Source organism: Toxoplasma gondii (genome assembly GCF_000006565.2).
Source record: "Toxoplasma gondii ME49 unplaced genomic scaffold asmbl.23, whole genome shotgun sequence".
NCBI classification, from domain to species: Eukaryota; Apicomplexa; class Conoidasida; order Eucoccidiorida; family Sarcocystidae; genus Toxoplasma; species Toxoplasma gondii.
In genome coordinates this window covers 1-20,505 of record NW_017382941.1, presented here as the reverse complement: position 1 = coordinate 20,505, position 20,505 = coordinate 1, and the positions used below count along the sequence as shown (strand labels likewise).

The 20,505-nt window shown below is 52.5% G+C and overlaps 4 protein-coding genes across 4 annotated transcripts; 1 reads left to right on the top strand and 3 right to left on the bottom strand.

Annotated features, from left to right (window-relative positions):
• Positions 1-2,016: 2,016 nt before the first annotated feature.
• On the top strand, positions 2,017-3,607 carry TGME49_322030 (hypothetical protein; the record flags this gene model as incomplete). The annotated part of the gene is made up of 1 exon (XM_018783040.1): positions 2,017-3,607. The coding sequence occupies exon 1, from the start codon at positions 2,375-2,377 to the stop codon at positions 3,605-3,607; it is 1,233 nt and encodes a 410-aa protein (XP_018634763.1). The 5' UTR covers positions 2,017-2,374.
• A 2,178-nt stretch (positions 3,608-5,785) lies between these two features.
• TGME49_322020 (hypothetical protein) lies at positions 5,786-6,749 on the bottom strand (the record flags this gene model as incomplete). Its single annotated transcript, XM_018783039.1, has 1 exon — positions 5,786-6,749. One exon carries the CDS (start codon positions 6,747-6,749, stop codon positions 6,270-6,272), a length of 480 nt encoding a protein of 159 aa, XP_018634762.1. The 3' UTR covers positions 5,786-6,269.
• A 2,830-nt stretch (positions 6,750-9,579) lies between these two features.
• On the bottom strand, positions 9,580-11,758 carry TGME49_322010 (myosin-light-chain kinase). Its single transcript, XM_002366713.2, has one exon. It carries the CDS (start codon positions 11,385-11,387, stop codon positions 9,681-9,683), a length of 1,707 nt encoding a protein of 568 aa, XP_002366754.2. The 5' UTR covers positions 11,388-11,758; the 3' UTR covers positions 9,580-9,680.
• A 180-nt stretch (positions 11,759-11,938) lies between these two features.
• Positions 11,939-14,132, bottom strand: TGME49_322000 (myosin-light-chain kinase; the record flags this gene model as incomplete). Its single annotated transcript, XM_018783038.1, has 2 exons — positions 11,939-13,216; positions 14,085-14,132. 2 exons carry the CDS (start codon positions 14,130-14,132, stop codon positions 12,650-12,652), a joined length of 615 nt encoding a protein of 204 aa, XP_018634761.1. The 3' UTR covers positions 11,939-12,649.
• Between the last annotated feature and the right edge of the window lie 6,373 nt (positions 14,133-20,505).

Sequence of the window (20,505 nt, the reverse complement as noted above, 5' to 3'; positions counted from 1 at the left end):
GGAGACGGAATCTAATTTGAATGGATACGTTTGACGCCACAACCTTAAAGAGAAGATTTCATAATGCTCATGCATCCTTCTGTGTAAGCATGACGATTTCTCGTCGACCAATGCTTGCTGCTGCGATTCTTGCGTCCATGTAAACATGTATATATCAGTGCCTTTTACTCTCGATTTAACTCCGATAGCGCTCGCCAGCCAAAATACCCGGTTGCAGCCGTGCCTTCTGCGCTGAGCAGGATATTTTCAGGTTTCAAGTCATTGTGAACAACGCCTTGGTCATGCAGCAATGAAACGATCTGCACCAAGTGGCGGGTAATGTACAAGTTTGGCCAAAACGTGAGGATGCCATGCGGCGTGTGCCAATGGATGCAACAACGGGGAGGATGAATTATCCGCTGCCTGCAGGAAACCACCCGGGTATATTGGAAATACGATCATCATCCTGTGGAACGACAAGACCCTGGTCGAGCAGTTCGTTCGGTTCAACACCCGGGATAAGACGCTTCATGGTGCTCTCATCCCGCAGCTAATGACACAGTCCTCTCTTTCTCAATTTTAACCACCAGGACCTCGTCATGTAACATCATTGCCTCGCCGTGTAACCGCACCGGGCCCCCGCCCATGGTTGCACAGCAGGGGTGACACGCGGTATTCAGGCTGAAGTGATTCTGAGTTATTGAGTGAACGGAAGCACACACCGAAGCATCCGCACAAAAGTTGTCATTTAGTAAACTTCGCCCACATCAAACGCACGAGAAGGCAAATATCCATCTTTTTCCATGCACTCGTGTTTCAGGCGTCGGTCTCAGGGATGGGCCGAACATCAGAGAAACGGAGGTGGAGAATCACGTCTCGATCCACTCCCTTTGTCAAAAGCCTAGTTTTGGATGACACATGACAGTATACGAGAAACAGGGGCGGATTAAATTTCTTGCACCCAGCCCCGTGTTTCAACGTTTTCTCTCTATCCCGACTCAGCCTGCAGCCAAACGGAGATGACAAGACTGGCTTTGCCCCGTCGGTAGCTGCGTGCACTCTGCGCATATGGCATTTGAACCAAGATATGCAACTATGTGTCTCCGTGCAAGTATTTAAATGACGGTGCCTCGTGAGTGCCGGCTAGCCATTTACGGGCCACTGGTCACTATCGCCAAAAATGGACGGGGAACGTAAGAAGCTGCTGCCACTAGTCCACACGTCTATGACTCCATCGTTCGTGTAGGGAGCGGGGTGAGTCGGTGATTGAACTGGTGCTGGCGGAGTCGCGACGAGGTGAATAATCTTGAAGCGCACTGGGTATGAGGTGTGACTGGTAATTCCAGTCGCAAACGGACACAGCCGCAACTTTCCAGATGGCAAACTAGCAACTGTCCGGCACAACAGTTACGTTAGGGCTGTTGCCGTAGCGAGAACTCGGTCGATCAGGATCAACACCCCATTGGTTGTACAGGATTTTTGAGAATGGCTATCTGTCTTGTGTGTTCGTTGCGTATGATGCCATGTTCGAGGACCAGTGATGGAATACTGTGTGCTTCCATGATATGACTTACCACCACTGCCGGTTGTTTTCGTCTATCTCGACTCCCTGCGTTGCTGTCCTCTTTAACTGGATGATACGGCTCCGCAGAAAGCGACAGATCTCTAGACACTGCGTCGCGGAGAGGATCAGTATGATGTAAGCGGTCCCGGCAGGTGCGTCATTGGATATCAGCGGAGGGGGGGGAGCAGGGCGTTGGTGTTTTCCCCTACTATTCAGATCATGACCTCCGCGTATTCCTGGCCAATGAATTTCATAAGCCTCATGTTTGGTAACACATGTTCCGGCAAAATGCGCCCCCCAGCATGGGTGTGTCTCTCCGGTCGAGGAGCCGCTGAGTATTGATGCGGTTCGAGACTGGTGGTTTCTCCCGATAAATTGGAAAAAATACGCTAACCCCGAACACTCCTTGTATGCAGCAGCATGGCCAAAGAGCGCGATGAAGCCTGGCCCCCTTGTTAAAACAGAGGCTCACCTTCACCAGGGTTACCGCGTTACAGCAGAGCGAGTCGGACATTGGAAGCCGGGATTGCCTGCCGTTTCCACAGCCGCCGGTCTGCTCTTGCAGCTGAACAAAACACAGACGAGTTCTGTGAAGAAAACATCTGCGTCGACCGCTCTCGTTTTTTCAGAGAAATCTGGAGAACAGTTTTGAGGCCTATGCCGCCAATTGCGCCCCATTGATACTCGACCGAACTATACCAGGCACACCTAGGTGGCGACCTGTGTTTGACGCTTCGTAGTCAAGGAAGTCGCAGTGAGGAGAAGGCACGTGAGGACGGGGCGGCAAGAGCGAGAGAAGAAGAGAGCGAAGCCTGCGAGGGCGGCGGCTGGATGGTGAGTCGAGTGGCAGCGCTCGCGCCAAGCGAAGAGAGAGTTGTAGTGTTTTCACAGCTCCGAGACAGCTGGCTCGGACGCGCCCGGGCTGCAGCGACAGAGGAAAGGAACGATGAGTTCGCCAGCCTGGCCAAGGGTGCAATGAGAGACATTACAGCAATCATCTTCTCTCGACAAACGAGACAGGGCGACCTTGAGGGGAATCCCAGATATCGGCAGGAAGTTAAACTGAACCGTGGTGCCTGGGCGTGCTTGAAGTACGCCCACCGGCGTCTCGGGGCTGCGGACGCTCGGCCCTGGGGCACCCAGTTGAGTGCACTCGCGAGGCGGGAGTCGGGTGAGGGCGAATCTTGCTCCGTGTCCTTGAGTCAAAGTCGAGATGTGTTCTCGATTCGCGACATGCAGCCTCTCGCGGCCTGCGCTGCAGCCAAGAAGAGCAGCGGCCAGTCGCGATCTCCCCGTGGCCAACAAAGTGGTGGGTACACTCGCGCCTGGGACACTCTCGTCCCTCCTGCGACGACGAAAAGCTTTCCAACAGAGACGGACTGTGCCTCGCAGCAAGGGAGAGAACGATCTCGCAAAGTCGAGAACAGCGGTCGCGTCGCTCTCGAAGCCGGCACTGGAGCACCGCACCGAGGAGAGACAGATGCGGTGGGGCCGGCAGACAAGGACGAAGCTGTCCCTGGAAGAGACCGCGCTCTTGCCGAAGTGTCGCCGCTGCCCCGGAGACGTCCCGAGAGAACAGGCGCGACGAGGACACGGCGAGAGGAAAGGCTGTATGCGCCAGGGGGCAGACTGGCGGAGGGCGAAGAGACAGGAGAGAGTAGCTTCGGGGACAGGCCGCTGCGTCTCGTCGACCTGGCGGAGTCGCCTCTTGCTGTGCCAACTCGTGACTCAAGTGGTGTCGGCGACTGTCTTGCCTACCACTCAAGAGAACAAGGCGACTTTCAAGGAGGAAGCGGTTCTCGCTGTCTTGCACGACGCGCGTGGGTGCACGAGAGGGGCGGCGGGGGGCGAGATTGCATGGAGGAAGAACCGACGCTCCTGTTGGAGGAGGACAACGATTTCTTCTCCTTCTTCGGAGAGAACGACGTCATTGCTTTCCAGGGTAAGACAGAGGCGCGGCCTCGCGAACAGGAGTTCGAATCGGACTGGCCACCTTCTCCCCAGCCCCAGTCTGGCTCGACGCAACCCTGGGAAGGAGCGGGAGATGCGGCGGAGAAAGGATAGAGTGGCAGTGACGAACACTACATGTGCGACGAGGTAGAGGACATCTTGTCTGAAGACGATGACGAAGAAGAGGGCATTTTGAAACCGCTTTTCAGGTTCGTTCTATCTGTGGCGATACGCGGAGGGGCTATGCAGCCTATCTGCTGATGGGATATGCGCTGATTATCTTGGCCACGACTGGATTGTGGGTAAGCTCGTCTGCCGCTGGACGGCAGGGCCCTGAAGACAGTGCCTTGGAGCTAGCTGCTCGAGACGCATGCGATGCGAAGCTCTCCTTCCGTGCAAAGGGCGGAAGAGGCTACGATAAATATGGGGATTTCTATCAATGAACAGGTCCCCCCGGTTTGAAGGTCACGCTCAGCTCTACTAGGGGGTGCCCGGCAAGGCCGTTTGTTTTCGAAAAACACGGATGCTCATCAGGTGTGCTGGACTTCTGCACGGCAGGTTGTTGAACGAACCGTCGTCAGCATCTCGTGCATCTTTCTTTAAGCGTTGATTATGTGCGGAGGGTGTTCCGGGTTGTCTTCTGCAAGGGTTCTTCATCTGCTATGTCTAGGACTAAGAACGAAAAGACTGGAGGTCTGCTCGAAATGGACATAGGAAGCCTAGTTAACGTATGGAATCGAAAGTGGGACGCAGCCACCAGGATCTCGAACACGACTACCTGAGACGGCTAGAGCAACGACTCGAGAGCTGGGCAGCAGGCTACCCAGTTAGCGAGAAGACCGGCAAATATACCCAGCTATCTACTTACACACTTTCCCCTACTGATCTGTCTCCCATCACTTTTAGTTAGGTCCATAAATCAACAGATTGCCGTCTAAAGCCATGACAGTGCGGACGCGTTAACGATTCTGTCTTCCAGCTCGCAAATAAACTACATATTAGAGTGAGCGCATATAAACAAGTGTTAGGCGCACCTCTCGCCACGTAGCAAGAAAATATCACTATTCTAGAGCGGTCAGTATAGAATATATTACTTAAAGCTGACCAACCGACTTAAATAGTACAGGGTTGTACTGTGGGTTAGTTTCAATGCCCAAGGCAGAGCACTGAATTTGACACCCCGGGAACTTTTCTCCCTCAGTGGTTATCCACGCGTGTCTGCCGTCCCGTTTATCCACGGACCCTGGCCTGTTTGTAATTAAAACGTCGATCATTTCTTACTCAGAGCTACCTCCAGCGGAAGATTCGCTGGGGTGATCAATGCGACGATTCTCATCCTGCACAGAGCCATGAGATACAGATTTCCTCGGTGAATCCAAATCATTGAGAAGGTGCAGACGACCCCGTCGTCTTCCCAGGGATTTTTTCAAAATGTTTGGCAGGAAAAAACAGTGAACTAACTACGCGACAAGGGAGTCTTAAAGCACAAACACTCCCAGCCCTTGGGCTTCTGGTTTAGACTGCATTTCTAAAAGCAATTCCACTTTTTCGGCTGCCATCTTGTCTACTGGATGGTACCATATCAGTCACGGACTACTGTGATCATCGGAGGGATAGAGGCCTCGCAGACCACAACTCTGCAAGTCACTCCTGGCCACGGATGCCAGTAAGTCCTCTGCCGATTTCGTAGATGAGAAAGTCGATTGGGCGGCCCGACTTGCCGGTTGTCAGAATGGTGAACCAATGGTTCGTTTTTGGGATCACTGTCGCCGTGATCTGAATGTGGCAATTATCCGTGTCACACACTCGCTGAGGAGGTCGCTGCTTCTGAGACTGTAGCAGCAAGGTAGCAGCAAGGAATTCGTCAACATCATCACCTGGGAGACGTCGCGCTTCACGGCTCCACTGTAGAAATCCGGCTATTAGGTCTTTCACCGGAGAGGGGAGTTCCTGGCAGTGGTGAGATGATGGCGTGGGTTTAGTTGTCTTTGCCATTGTCACCAGGCGGTCCCGCAAATCACGAGTGGAAAGGCAGGCTTGCTCACGCGAAACGACTGGGTAGGATCTACACCATATCACAAAGACGAGAGTTCCCAGTGCCCACGCACCTGTCCCTTCATTTGCAACTGTTTCTACTTGATTATTAAGGCATTCCTCCGCAGCATGAGGGTCTAAATAGGCCGCTGTGTATTTCAGTCTCGCCGACGTTCCAATTTGCACTCCGAAACCCAAATCGCCAATGACAGCCTTCCCTTCTTCACTGGGAAAGACATTCTCAAGCTTCAAGTCATTGTGAGCGACGCCGTGACGATGCAGCCACGCAACAGACACCACCAGCTGTCGCGTAAGATGCAACTTCGCAGCACGTGATAGACGGCTCCTACCGACAAGAAAAAGATCGCAAGTGGGGACAGGGAATAAAGCGACACGGGGAAACATCTTGTAGTCCGGGCCAGCACGAAAACCGGACGGCAAGTTAGTAACGCGGCAAATATCCAGCGGTAGCAGAATTCCGTGTTCCAGAGCCGTTTCTGGTGTCACGCCTGGCAGAAGGTTCCTCACTGCGCCTTCGCTTGAGACAAAGCGTTCTGGAGTCTGATCTAGCACCTGTTGTCTCTCAGACGCAGAAGCGTCTCTTAGAGAATTTAGATTCCTGACGCTTAATCTTGGCCGCCACCCGTTCTGGCGCACTTGCTGTGTCCGCTTGCACCTTATTCAAACTATACACAATTGCCGTTGACCCAGTTCCCAGGAACCGCGCCGGTCCTGCCAAATCTCAGGTTTCTCCGGTGAAAATAGATTCAGCAGTCAGTTGAAAGCCTTCAGCAAATCTTCTGTCGAACTCATTTTTGGCTTCAATCTGATGCCGCGACAAGCCTGCCGTGACAAGAGGTCGACTCCTCACAGCAGCAGTGATATCGCCCTGTCCATGGAAGTCAACAGGAGCGTTCAGGACCACAGGCGTGGCAAGCGAAGAGGGGCTTTGCATGAAACTGCTTGAAGCTGCAACAGGAGGCGCGGTCTGTCCCTTGTGGTCGGCAATCCCTTGGTTCCAGTAATGTTCTTCCGACGTCACAGAGACGAGCTCGTGGCGTTTTGTCGTCCTCGCTCTCGCTCCTTTCTTTGTCAGAACTCCTCTGATCCCCGGCGCAAGGTCCTCACGCACTGACGCCCCTTCCGACAACTGCTCCCCTGTAGTGCGGAATCGCGGCAATGCCCCTGATCGTTCCGTGGCCCACGATCCAGTGTCATTCATCTCCCGGCTGGACGTCCGAGGACCACTGTCGGTATACCCGGCATGGGGCTTTACAGCAGCAGCCAACATTTGTGTTTCCCTGTCAGTCCATTGTGATTCATTAATAGAGCTGCTGCCATAATGAGCCAAACACCGACCTGGCGGGCAGCATCCTATAAGTACAGCGACAACAACGAAGAAACCAACGGGAGAGAGCAGACTGTTCTTCATCTTCAAGCGCTAACGTTGCCTGGCGCTCCAACGATACGATATATAGGTCCTCGACACTAGTCGCATACGAACTGTTGGACATGGTTACTCGGCTGACGCGATGTTTCGGATTTGAGGGAAAACAATAACTTGCGAGACATGTGAGTTCACTTATTTGCTTAGCCAAGTCCAGAGGTATCAGCGGCGAAAGACAGTGAGGACGACCGAATTGGGTGTAGTCGTTTTTGTGGATGAAGACAACAACGATCCTTGGTATTGGCGGCGTTAACCCGCATCGCACATAATAACAGCGGAAACATTGCCGAAGGAACCCGGGCCGACCACACCCTTCGTCCAGAGCCTGCTTTCGGTTGTAACGTTAAATGCGCGGAGTGACGGGAACCAATGAAGTATCTCGCCGTTTGCCGTGAACATCAACAATTAAACTGAATTACAGGTGATCCGCAACCCAAGCTCATCAGACAACACGGCTGGCTTTACGATGTCAGCAGCGACTACAAACAACAGAACACACATACATGCCCGGTACAGAACCACTGCCTTCAGAATGTGGCCTGGAAGCAACCTTGGTGCAGTCCGTGCCTTTTAGTCTGTAACATCACCGTGGACGTATGGGAGTGTACATGACAAGCCCTTCCGAATGACGTCCTGCAATGAAGGATTCCCAGGGAGCCGGCTCGGAGTCCCGGGTGACCCACCCAATGTGGGGCACGGGTCTCTGGCGACAAGAGATGGAACGGGAACGATAATGGGTGCGAGCAGTCGTCGGCCCATCATTGACTCCATCGTGAGTGTAGAGAGGGTGATGCGTTGTAATTATGGTGGTTTTGGCGGAGGGGCGTCTTGTGATCGATCTTGAAACGCACTAGGTTCGCTCGGCGCGGCTTGCAATTCCAGTAGCAGACAGACAGGGCTCCACCGCTCCACGTGGCAAACTGGCAGCTTTGACACAGCAGCTATAAAATGTGGGTTTTCAGTGTTGACAAACAAAATTATCAAGTTCCGCCGTTTTCCTTGGACTCGACTGTTCATATCCGTCACCAGTCAGCGTCCTCAGCGTACGACGCCACGTTCTCGGGCAAGTAGGTAACACAGCCCAGTTGTCGTTGTTGTATCTTCTGCTCTCTTGCGTATCTTTTCTCCTTCGATTCGGTACTGTAGATTGGCAGAGAGCGAGAGAATGACAAGTACTATGTTGCGGAGAGGATTGACATAGGATAAGCGGTATTGGCTAGTGCGGCACCTGTTGCAGCTGAGGGGAGTGGGCACTGGGGCGTTTATCTCATGTACCCGGAACCTGAGCGCTGCCTGTTTCTTCTTGGCAATCCAGTTCTACGGAAACCTTATGTTCGAGGATACAGACTCGTACAAGTGTCGCTCGAAGGGTCGGTGCGAGTGTGTCTGCGGTCGATGAGCCCCGACGTTGAGATGCGATCGGTAGACGCCCAGCCTCCCCCTACTCCTATTGGAACACCCCAACACTGAACCCTCCCCACATTGTTGCCAGACTCCAGAAATCAAGCTAAAAACCGACTATATTGTCTGACGAGTTACTTGCCTCCGACTCGGTTTCCCGGAGACAGAAAAGGGTGCGGCAAATGCAAATGTGATACTACATCGACAGCCTTTGGGCTCCTCCCTCAGGTAACAGACCCACAACCACGTTGTGTGGTGAGGCTACGAGAACGAAAAGGTCGGTATCTGTTACATGTGCTTGTGGAGAGAACTATCTCAAACCGGCTCGGGTTCTACATCAGACATTTGCGCGCCTTACGTGCACAATACAAAACTGAGACACGGACACCATGGTCGCAGCCTGTGCGTGACGCATTGTAATCGACGCTGCATTTTAGCCGCCAGAGAGCAGGCGATGACAGAGAGGGGGCAGACGAGGGTGCAGCGAGACGCTTGCGTCGACTATTTAGTGAGTGTGCTTCGTTCGAGGAACGACTGTGAAATTTGTGAACGCGACTAATTGACACGAAGCCAGGGAACCGGCCTTGCGCTGGTACGGGAGCTGACTCGTAGGCGAGGAGGCAGACAAATATATACATCTACCTCCAAATACAGATCTTCATTCCCTTGTGGGTTCTATCAAAAGTAGTCGCATCCACATACAAACATTTGTGTCTCCAAAGTCATGGTAATCCGGAGCTACTTATCCCGTAGCAGTTACCCATGTGTGTGCGTATCGATCCATCTGAACATGGGGCGTGGCCTGCTTAGTAGACCACGAACAGATCCGGAAGAGACACATTTGGGCAGACTACCTTCGCGCTTCATCCGCCCATTCGCATTTTGCATACTGCACACCGACGCATATTTCCACGGTGAACTCAACGCTTTCGGAAGGCACACACAACTTCCCCTTTCATTGTCGTACGCGATTCATCGAAACAGAGCTCAACAAAACTGATTTCGCGCTGCAAGCGACTCCGAGCGTTCCCACCACTCCTGTCTCTTGGTTAAACGGCGTTTCTAGAACCACTGTACTTTCCCGTTGACATCAAGCATACTGTATATTGCCATACCGATCACGGATGATCTCTGATTGATGAAGAACTAGGCCCCGCTGTTTACATCCTTGCGAGCCACACCTGGTCTTCATAGCGGCAACTGCACTGTTTCATTCTCAGTTGAGGAACTCGACTGGGCGGCACCGTTTTGTTGAATGTTTGTTGCTGGAGTGGTGGCTCCAGTGGTTTGTTCTTTAGATCACTGTCACTGAGATCTGGATGCGCGCGGCCTGACGCTTCCTTCTGCCGCAGTCGCCGAAGAGGTCGCTGGTTCCGAGGCTGTAGCGGCGAGGAATCCTTCAACGACATCACGAGGGCGGCGTCGATCGTCAGAGTTCCACTGGAGAAAGCCGGTTATGAGGGCTTTCACTGGAGATGGCATCCCCTTACAATGCTGAAGTGGAGGTGCAGGTCTAGTGGTCTTTGACATAAACACCACATTTTGCCACAACACTGCAGGAGGAAGGACAGCCTCTTCAAATGAAAAGAACGGGTAAGATCCGCACCAAATCACAAATATGATAGTTCCCAGAGCCCATGCATCTCTTTCCTCAGTCACGACCGTTTCCGTTTTCCGTTGAAGATATTCTTCCGCGGTTTGCGGGTCTAGAAAGGCAGGGGTTGACCGGAGTTTTGTTGAGGTTCCAACTTCCGCTGCGAAACCAAAGTCGCCAATAACAGCCTTCCCTTCTTCACTGAGAAAGACATTCTCAAGCTTCAAGTCATTGTGAGCGACGCCGTGACGATGCAGCCACGCAACAGACACCACCAGCTGTCGCGTAAGATGCAACTTCGCAGCACGTGATAGACGGCTCCTACCGACAAGAAAAAGATCGCAAGTGAGGACAGGGAATAAAGCGACACGGGGAAACATCTTGTAGTCCGGGCCAGCACGAAAACCGGACGGCAAGTTAGTAACGCGGCAAATATCCAGCGGTAGCAGAATTCCGTGTTCCAGAGCCGTTTCTGGTGTCACACCTGGCAGAAGGTTCCTCACTGCGCCTTCGCTTGAGACAAAGCGTTCTGGCGTCTTATCTAGCAACTCTTGCCTGTCAAAAACAGAAAGGCTTCTTAGGCGTTGTAGATTGTTGATGCTTATCTTAACCGCCACCCGTTCTGGCGCACTTGCTGTGTCCGCTTGCACCTTATTCAAACTATACACAATTGCCGTTGACCCAATTCCCAGGAACTGCGCCGGTCCTGTCAACGTGAAAACACCTCCGCTGAATAATGACTCAACCTTCAGTTGTAAACCCCGGACAAATCTTCGCTCGAATCCGTTTTTGGCTGCAATCTCGCTACGCGATAAATCTGAGTCAGCGGGAGGTCGATTCCTGACGATGTTTCTGATATCGCGCCGTCCCTGGAGGTCAATCGGAGCGTTCAGGGTGGTAGGCGTGGCGCGCGAAGAGGGGATTTGAATGAAGCCACTTGAATCTGCAACGGGCGCCGTGGTCTGCTTCTCACTGTCGACAACCCTGTGATCCCAGCCATACGTTTTTGGAGTCTCCACACCGATCTCGTGAGCTTTCACCGTTCGCACTCTAGCTCCTCGACGTCTCAGAAGGCCTGTGGCGCGCGGTGGAAGGTCGCCACGCGCAGGTGCCGCCTCTGATAAATATTGCTTTGCAGCAGGAAATGACGATCGTGCCTCTACTTGCTCCGTAGGCCGCAGCCCGGTTTCCGTAGCATCTTGCGACGGCCACAGAAGGGCACTGTCAGGAATACCAACCTGATTTTTTACAGCGGCCTCTGACGCCCCGGGTACAAATTGGGCCCCTCGAGGAGACCACACGTTCGATTCATCAGTGCTGCTGCCATGATGAGCAACACACCGATCGGGCGGGTGACATTCTAACAGTGTAGCCAGGACAATGACGAAACCAACAGGTGAAAGCAGCAGCCTTCTCATTTTCACGCGGTCGCGTTGCCTGGCGCTTCAAGGGTGCAGGATTTAGGTCCCCTAGGGTAGTTTCATACGAGCGACTGTTGGTCGTTGCTCGGGTGACGTGGGAAGTAACGATTGGCAGAGGGGAATATGCTACAAACTCTGCGAGTTCTCCGATTTTTTTAGCTAAAACAGACACATTAATTGCGCGGAACGATGAGGAGGAGTCCATGTAATCCAGTCACATCCGTGGATAATGACGGCGGCGACCGAGGGTGCTTGGAAGTCGGCGTCAGACACTGCACATAACGGCGGGAAGGCTGGTGGAGAACCGCTTGTCTGTCCACACCGTTCGTCTTAACGTTTGTTTTGGATGCCGTAGCATACTCTCCCGGCTACAGAAAATAATGATGTTCCATGCCATTAGTCGCGAACTTCAGCGAGTGGTCTCAATCTTGTCTCAGCCAGGGCGCAAGCTGTCAAATGACACGGCCTCTCGCCATCTGTAGCGACGACCGACGAAACACGATACAGGCTGGCACGATTTGTCTCTCTGTGAAGCATCGATTCCTTTACGCCCTTTGACAAAACAAATGCTCTGTATAATTGGTGCCTTCTGGTCCCTAACATGTTTGTCGTTTTGCGTGGCTTCAGCATCACAAGCAACTGAAGGACCCCAAGCAGGGACTCAACACGCTCTTGACTCGGAAGCACCAGCTAGCCAGCTGCGGGGCAGGGGTCACCACCCAGAGAAAATGGACGGGAGAACGTGTGAAGCTGCAGTTACGCGACCACCCCTCTACGAATCCATCATGAACGTACGAAAGTTGCGGTTCTGTGATTACGCTGGTTTTCGCAGAGTGTTGGCGTGCGTCACTGTCCCATATTGGCTCTATGCTGCGACTTCAGTTTGACGTTTGCTGGTGAGGCACCAGATACTGATGGGGGCAACAGGCCTGGGTAAATGTTTCAGAATCGGACCCCGAGTGTTGCGTCGTCTTAACGCTTGAACTTCAGAGACATCTCCTGTTTGAGAACAAGTACCAATGCATGTGTCACCGCCAGAATGGGTTTAAGTCTGCCGTCGACCTTCGCCAATGTTGCCGCGTGATCGAAGACGCCCGGCCTCCCGCGGCTCTGACACTGTCGCTTTCGCAGCTGATGAAGTCAACCGAACTGCCCCGTCTTGTTGGTTGATCGAGTGGTGGAGGCAATAGCATGTTTTTGGGATCGCTGGTGCTGAGACCTGGATGCGGGTAACATGGATTTCCATTTCATACACTCGCTTAGGCGCTCGCTCCTTCGGACACTGTAGCAGCAAGGAAATCGTCAAGAACATCCCCGGGGCGAGACCGATTGTCGCTGTTCCACTGTAGAAATGCGGTTACGAGATGTCCCACCGCAGGTGGGAGGTCTTTACACAGATGGAAGTTCGGCGCTGGCTTTTCTGTCTTTCCCAATGTCACCAGCAATTTCAGCAAGTCGCTGGTGGGGAGGTCGGCCTGCTCATCCGATACGTATGGAAACGATCCACACCAAAGCAAAAACAGGAGAGTTGCTAACGCCCATGCATCTCTTTCCTCACTCGCGGTCGTTTTCGTTTTCTTTTGAAGCACTGCCTCTGCGGTTTGCGGATCCAAATAGGGAGCAGTGAACTGAATGGCTGATGCGGTTCCAAGCTTCACTGCGAAACCAAAATCCGCAATGACAGCCTTTCCTTCTGCACTGAGAAGGACATTCTCTAGCTTCAAGTCGTTGTGAGCCACGCCATTGGCATGTAGCCACGCAACAGCCTGCAGCAGCTGCCGGGTGATATACAACTTCGCCGCACGTGATAGGCCACTCTTAACGACCTGCTGGAGGTCGCAAGTAAAAACAGGAAACAATGCTAGAACAGGAAGTATTACGTAGGAATTGCCTGCACGAAATCCGGAGAACAATTTAGAAATACGGCAAACATCAACTGGGAAGAGGACACCGTGCTCCGGAGCCGTTTCTGGGGTCACATGTTGCAGCGCATTCCTCGCTGAGCTCTCTTCCTGGAGAAAACGTTCTTGTATATCCTCAAGAGCCGTTTTCTTCTGAGACGAGGAAAGATGCTGCAGTTCTTGCAAACTCCTGACGTTTATCTTAGCTGCCAATTGTTGTGGAGCACTTGCTCCGCCCGCTTTCACGCGGTGCAAACCAAAAACAATCGCCGTTGATCCCCATCCTAAGAAACGGGCCGTTTTGTCAGGGTAAAGGTTTCTCCGGTGAATATGGATTCAACCGTCAGTTGCAGGCCTTTGGCAAACATTGCTTCGAAATGGGTTTTGGCTGCAATCTCGCGAGGCGAGAGCTGTGCCTCTGCGGGAGGTCGATTCTTCAGGACGCTGTTGATATCGAGCTGTCCCTGGGTGTCAACCGGAGCGTTCAGGTCAGCAGGCGTGGCAAGAGAAGTGGTGCTCTGCATGAAACTGCTTGAAGCTGCAACATGTGGCGCTGTCTGTTCCTCGTGGTAGACAAGCCCTTGGTTCCAGTAATGTTCTCCCGACGTCACAGCGACGAGATCGTGGCGTTTTGTCGTTCTCGCTCTCGTTCCTTTCTTTGTCAGAACTCCTCTGACCCCCGACGTAAGGTCCTCACGTATAGATGCCCCCTCCAACAACTCTCGCTCTGCAGCAGGTAATCGCGACAATGCCCATAACCGCCCCCTGGGCCATATTCTGGTGTGAGTCGTACCTTGTATCGGTCTCCGACGGTCGCCGTATGCTTTCCCAAGATGCTCATTTATAGCTGTAGGTGACCCCTGTGGTGCTGAGTCGGCCTCTCCAGGGCGCCTTATGCTTGATTCATTTGGGGTGCTGCCAAGATTAGCAACACATTGATCTGACGGATAGCGCTTTAGAAGCATAGCAACAATAAAACACAAACCGACACGTGGCAGCACAGCTTTTTTCATTTTCACGCAATCACGTTGAGTGGCGCTCCAATGATACAGGATACGGGTTCTTGAGGGCAGTTGCATATATTGGAGGTGAATGTACAATTGATGCGGCGCCAGTTTTCGCCATCCACATATATTCTCACATGTCTGCGCTCCTTGATGTGGTAATCGAACGTAAATGTCGGCGATGAAACGGGTAAGTTGCCCTTTTGCGACTTCTTAATGGTTTTGGATGCCTTCTCAAACGTAGACACTGCGCATAATCAGCGTTTCCCCCCTCTGATACGTCCGTGGCTTTGTAGAGCAGATACACGAGACGTGATCTCGTATGACGGTGCAAGAACCGGACCTGCACTGCCTCATGACCGCTGACTAGCCACATGTGGGAGAATGGTTGCTACGAACATTCAAGACGCAAAGGGCAAGGAACAATTGCCCGTCAGCTACACCTCTCTCCTAATTATAGGGCAAGTGATGTCTTGTGATTATGCTGGTTTTGGCGGAGGGGCGTCTTGTGATCGATCTTGAAATGCACTAGGTTCGCTTGGCGGGGCTTGTAATTCCAGTAGCAGACAGACAGAGCGCCACCACTCCAGGTGGCAAACTGGCAGCTCTCCGACAAAACAGCTAAGCGAGGGGCTAATTCTAACGAGAAGCCAGACGTATGCGTTCCATGCCCAATTTGTTGCACACATGCTGACCTCGTTTCCTGCGTACCACGTCAGGTTCGATGAGGAATTTGTCAACACCTGATGTGCCCAGCACATGTGACCACCCCCGCTGGTTTGTGGTTTCTGCCGGTGTCTTGCGCAGCGTTTCTTCTTGGCACAATGCTGCAGAGTGACAGAGGGGATTGCAGTTGCTTATTCATGGGAGCTTATTCAGTGGGCGTGAATTTGGTATTCATTTTGCATTTAATTGCACAATTTTAAAGGGCAGATTATCTGTTGTGTCGCGGGAAAGTCTAGCGCAAGAAACCTGATTCAGTCTCGGGTTCTCACCTGCACTGATGCGTTTCCCACAAACTCAGAACAAGAAAACAAGTGTCCCCCAGCAGTTGGATTTCATGCAAATATCGTGTCTTGAGAACAGCTCCTACGGGAAGCGTCTCCAGCAGCATGGATGTGTAAGTGCTCTGCATTTTCTCAAGTCAAATGCGAAAAAAGTGCTGGCCCGGAACACTTCCGATTTCCAAACATAAAGAGAGTCTCTTCCTCTTGTCACAGAGGCTGCTTCACCGACGTCACCTGGTTTTCCCGACAAACGGAAAGGGCGTTGAAGATTCGAGATTACGTCACCTGCGGATTCCACAGTTCCTTCTCTCTCAACCGCCCAAAGCACACACATCATACGTGAAGAAGTCACAGGAGACACAGATCCTCAGTTACCCCGATTTTGGCTGTTACAGAAAAATATGAAGAAACTGGCTCATGTTCTACGCCATTCCCTGTATTTTTCATACACAGAACGCAGCACTGCGACTGCGGCATTGTGGCGGGCCCTTGTGAGTGATGCATTGTAATCGACAAAGTGTGCGTCACACGAAAGAACGCAGTGGCAGGGAGGCGAGAACGGAAGAGGGGAACGCGCGAGACAAACAATTGAATGGTTGCAGCACGTCCGCCTAACGTTAGTGAACTTCCTGAACACGCCAGTCGGCAGGAGACTAGAGAAGTGTCCTTGAGCTGACAGGGTAGCTGTATAAGAGGTCAGGAGGCAGATAAATGTATCATCAATTTGACCTGCGTATTCATTTCTGCATTCCCTTGTGGGTTCTGCCACAAGCAGTCACATAAACGTACAACCACTATTTTCTCTCGAGCGATGACAATCATGGGTTACTTCTCCTTCAGCAGTTATCTACGTACGTCTGACGAGCCGTGTCTACTTGGTCCATTGCCTGCTTGAATTGTCGGCCTATAAGCGTTACTGCAAGAGACGCCTCATTAGGTGGACTGCCATAGAGTTTCACGCGAGCATCTTCATTTCTCACTGAGCACAGCCGCGCACACTTACAGGTGAAGTCAACCTTTTACACCGTGAACATGACGATGCCCATGCCCCACGGGATTCCTCCAAAAGAAGGCAATAAAACTGATTTTGTGAGGCACATCTGTAAAAGCATAAAAGCTCATGTGTCGGTGTCTAGGCGTCCCCACCGCTCTGTTTCCTGCTGTTCACAGTATTTCCAGAAGCGTCCCACTTTCCCTCACTCGCCATGCACATCGAATGGTACAATCAGCACGCGATATGGAGTACGGACAATCATGTTCATCAGGTGCAGAGCACATCTCTGCATTCCACACACGGCCACGCAAGCCCGCCATTTGCACTGTCGCCTTCGCAGCCGACGATGTCTAGTGTGCGACACCATCTTGCTCGTTGCCTTGTCTGATGGAGACACTTCCGCCATGCCTGGGAGCTCCAACTCTCAAGGCATGCATTCAGCCGGCGCTGATCTCAAAATTGATGCGTTCTTATCCGACGCGCCTCTCTACCACCGTCGTCCGTAGCGGCAAGGAACGCGTCGGCAACATCGCTGGGAAGACGCCGAGCTTCCTCGTTCCACTGCAGAAATCCGGTAACGAGGTTCCGAACCTCACGCGGGATGCGCCGACACAGCCGGAAGTTGGGCGGCGGCCTGGTAGTCCTTGCATGCATGACTGTGACCCTCATCACCTGTGGCGGACTCGCGTTAGCGACATTCTGTAACCCGAATGGAAACACGCCACACCACAGATAGAAAAGAAGGACTCCAGTCGCCCATGCATCTCTGTGGGGAGTGATTTCGTTCTCTCGTTGTTCAAAAAATGCTTCTGAGCTGTCGGGGTCCATGTATAGATGAGTGCCCCTGATGGGCAACGAAGCCCCGAAGGGGCTTGAAAACCAAAATCGCCGATGGCAACCCTTCCGTCTGCACTGAGCAGGACATTCTCAAGCTTCAAGTCATTATGAGAAATGCCTTTTTGATGCATCCACGCAATACTCTTTAGCAACTGGCGGGTAATGTACATCTTCGCCCAAAAGGTCAACGGGTTTTGCACGACCGTTTCGAGGTCGCAAGTAAAAGGAGGAGACACAGAAACAACGGGTAATACAAAAAATGAGTCGCCCGCGGCAAACCACGTGGGCATACCGGAAACAAGCTCAGCATGATGTGGAACGACGAGACCGTGCTCTAGCATTTCGGCCGGGTCCAAATCTGGTAGAGCACGCTTCACAGAATTCTCGTTCGACAGAAACAGTTTCATTAGTTCTGTTCTGGTCCTTCGTTTTCTCCACCATGTCAGCCCCGAGAACACTGCTGCACGAATGAGGCACAGCTTGACTGCCACCGGTGTCACCGATCTTTCCCGGTCGCTTTTCACCTGATTTAGACGTACAACAATGCCCTCGGCTCCCATTCCTAAGAATGTTGCGGGTCCCTGTAGCGTGTAACGTGTTCTACCCCATTTGTTCTTAGCCTTCAGAACCAGGCCTCCTCCAAATGCTGACAACACTGCATGCATGGCTGCCGATTGGTCCGGTCGCATAACGTCTTCCACGGTCACCCGCCGTCTGACAGCTGACACTGTGTGTGACCTGCCACGGCGGTCCACGGGCGTCAATCGAGTCGAAGGCGGTGCATGCGCGGCTTGCCTCTGAATGAAGCTACCTGAAGCAGGCGTGACAGTCTGCTCCTCGGGGACAACACCACTGTGATTCCACGCATCGCCTTCTGGAGTTACAGCGACGAGCTCGTGAGCATTCGCGATTTCGTCTCTCGCTTCTCTTTGTGTCTAGAAAACTTTCGGCGTTCTGCGGAAACCCAACACGCACAGATGCCCCTGATTGTTCCCTGGTCCAAAGTTCATAGCCGGGCAATTCTTGAGATGACGTCTGAATGTCATCTCCAGGAAACGTGGCAAGCTCTTTAACAGCGATCGACGGCGTTCGTGGTGCCGAGTCGACCTCTTGAGGGGGCCGTAGGCCTGATCCATCAGTGCTGCTGCCATGATGAGCAACACACCGGTCACACAGGTGGCATTCTATAAGTACAGCGAGAGCGGTAAAGAAACCAACAGGTGACAACAGAGTATTTTTCATCTTCGTACAACCACGTTGCCTGACGCTCCATCCAAACAGGATATAGCTCCCCGCTGGTAGTTGCATTCGAGCGGCGGCGGGTGGCTGCTCGGCTGATGTGATATTAAGGAATTTGGGGAGGAAGTAAGCTGCGAGGTATGCGTGTTTTTCACTCGTACAGCCTGGAAGGGTTATTGGCAGGAGACTAGAAACAGGAACGCATTTGATCGAGCCACGTCTGTAGATGGACACAACGACGTTCAAGGGTACTTTGAAGTCGGGATCATGCATCACACATTAGAGGCAACAGTGGCTGAGAAACCCGGGACAATACGCACCTTCGTTTAAAGCCTGATTTCCGTTGCCACGGTAAAATCTCAACGAATCAGAAGCCAATGAGATCTCTCGCCCTAGGGAACCTTAACGAGAGGTCTCAATCCTGGTCTTGCCAGCGCCCAAGCGTAAATTGAGAGACTGGCTTTACGCCGTCGGCGGTGACTGAGGAAAACGTACAATAATGCCCGTCAAGGGCTGTCCCCCTATGGAGAATCAGTGCTTGCGGACGTTCTCCGAAAAGAATTTTTTATGATTCTTGCCTTGTCCTGTTTAACACGTCCACGGGTTGGTGGGCTGAGCAATACACGCGACTCTGAGTGACTCTGTGCACGGGCTCTGCTGGCTGTGATTCGCGAGTGCCAACTAGCCAGCTGCAGGGGACGGGTCACTACCGATAGAAAAATGGAAGGGGAGCGCACCACGTTGAGAACATTCTTCCGCTCTTCGACGACTCAACCATTAGCGTTAGGAAAGTATTGGATATGTGCCTATGCTAAAGAAGCTGTGAGATGGTGATTCATCTACAAGCAGACGAGGCATGCGCTGGGGGGCTGACAATTCGAGACGAAACGTACACCTGCAGCCTTCCTAATGGCAAACTGTAAACTCTCCTACACAACGGCTACGGGGGGAGACTATCCGTGGCGAGGAACAGGTTGAGCAAGTTCTCCACACAATTTCTAGTACAAGTTTCTTTACAAGCGTTACCGTTCTGCAGCGTCGCCTGCGGACGACGCCATGTTCGACGGCAAAGAAGGTGACACTGTGTATGCCAACGAAATGAATGACCCCCGCTGCCAGCTGCTGTTGTCTTTTCTCATGACATCTTTCGTCGCTGTCATTCTTTGCTTGATGTCGATGTGCCACAGAAAGTCACCGATCTGTCTGTGTCGTGGGACCCAGCATGGTGTAACCTGTCTCGGCTGGTGCGGCTCCTGATAACACTGGGGGATAGCGGGGAGGTGGTGTTTATACTCGGATTCAGACCTCGCACGCACCGCAATCTTGCCAACATGCGGAAACACCTCGGGGTTTGTCCACCTGTATACTAATCCGTATCTTTCTTGCTGTCTGTGTTCCACTAGTAGTCACTTCTGAAAGTAAACGTTGCTTCCCTCTCGAGCCGTGACTACTCTGAATTACTTATGCAGCAGCGTTTGTCCACGTACGCGTGCGTGTCGATACAGGTCTTCACGACCCATGGCCTGCTTGGTGGTAAAAAAAGTACCAGATGTGTCGTTCACACACAGCTCGCTGGGTAGAGTGCCTTATTGCTTGATCCGAACATGCGTATCGGACACAGCACAGCGACGCAGTTTCATGCAAACAAAACCGACCCGTTTACGAGTCCAGCACCACGTAGCAAACGTCGCAGGAGATTCCTTGATACTGTTGGCAAGAAAACAATGAACTTTATCCATGACACACGCTTCCCAGAGAAATAACGTTCCCAGCACTCTGACCCTTAGTGTTCACGGTATTCCAGAAGTCTCGCACCTCCTCTCAGCCACCATGCACAAAGGATGGACCCAGATCTACTAATCACATCCTGCTCATTTGAGAGCTTTTTCAGTCGCAGAAGGCAACTCTGCAAGCAATACCTGACAAAAACACCATCATCTGCGCTGTCTTCTGAGCAGCCTGTGGTGTCCAGTGAGAGGCCCCGACTTCTTGGTTGTTGAATTGGTGAAGCCAACTCCTTCAGCGTCAGGGAACTGTATCACAGACCCTGAGACGGACAACACGCATTCGTACTATCCGCTACTACTTACTGATCAGGCCCCTCGATACCACCAGCGTGTGTAGCGGCAAGGA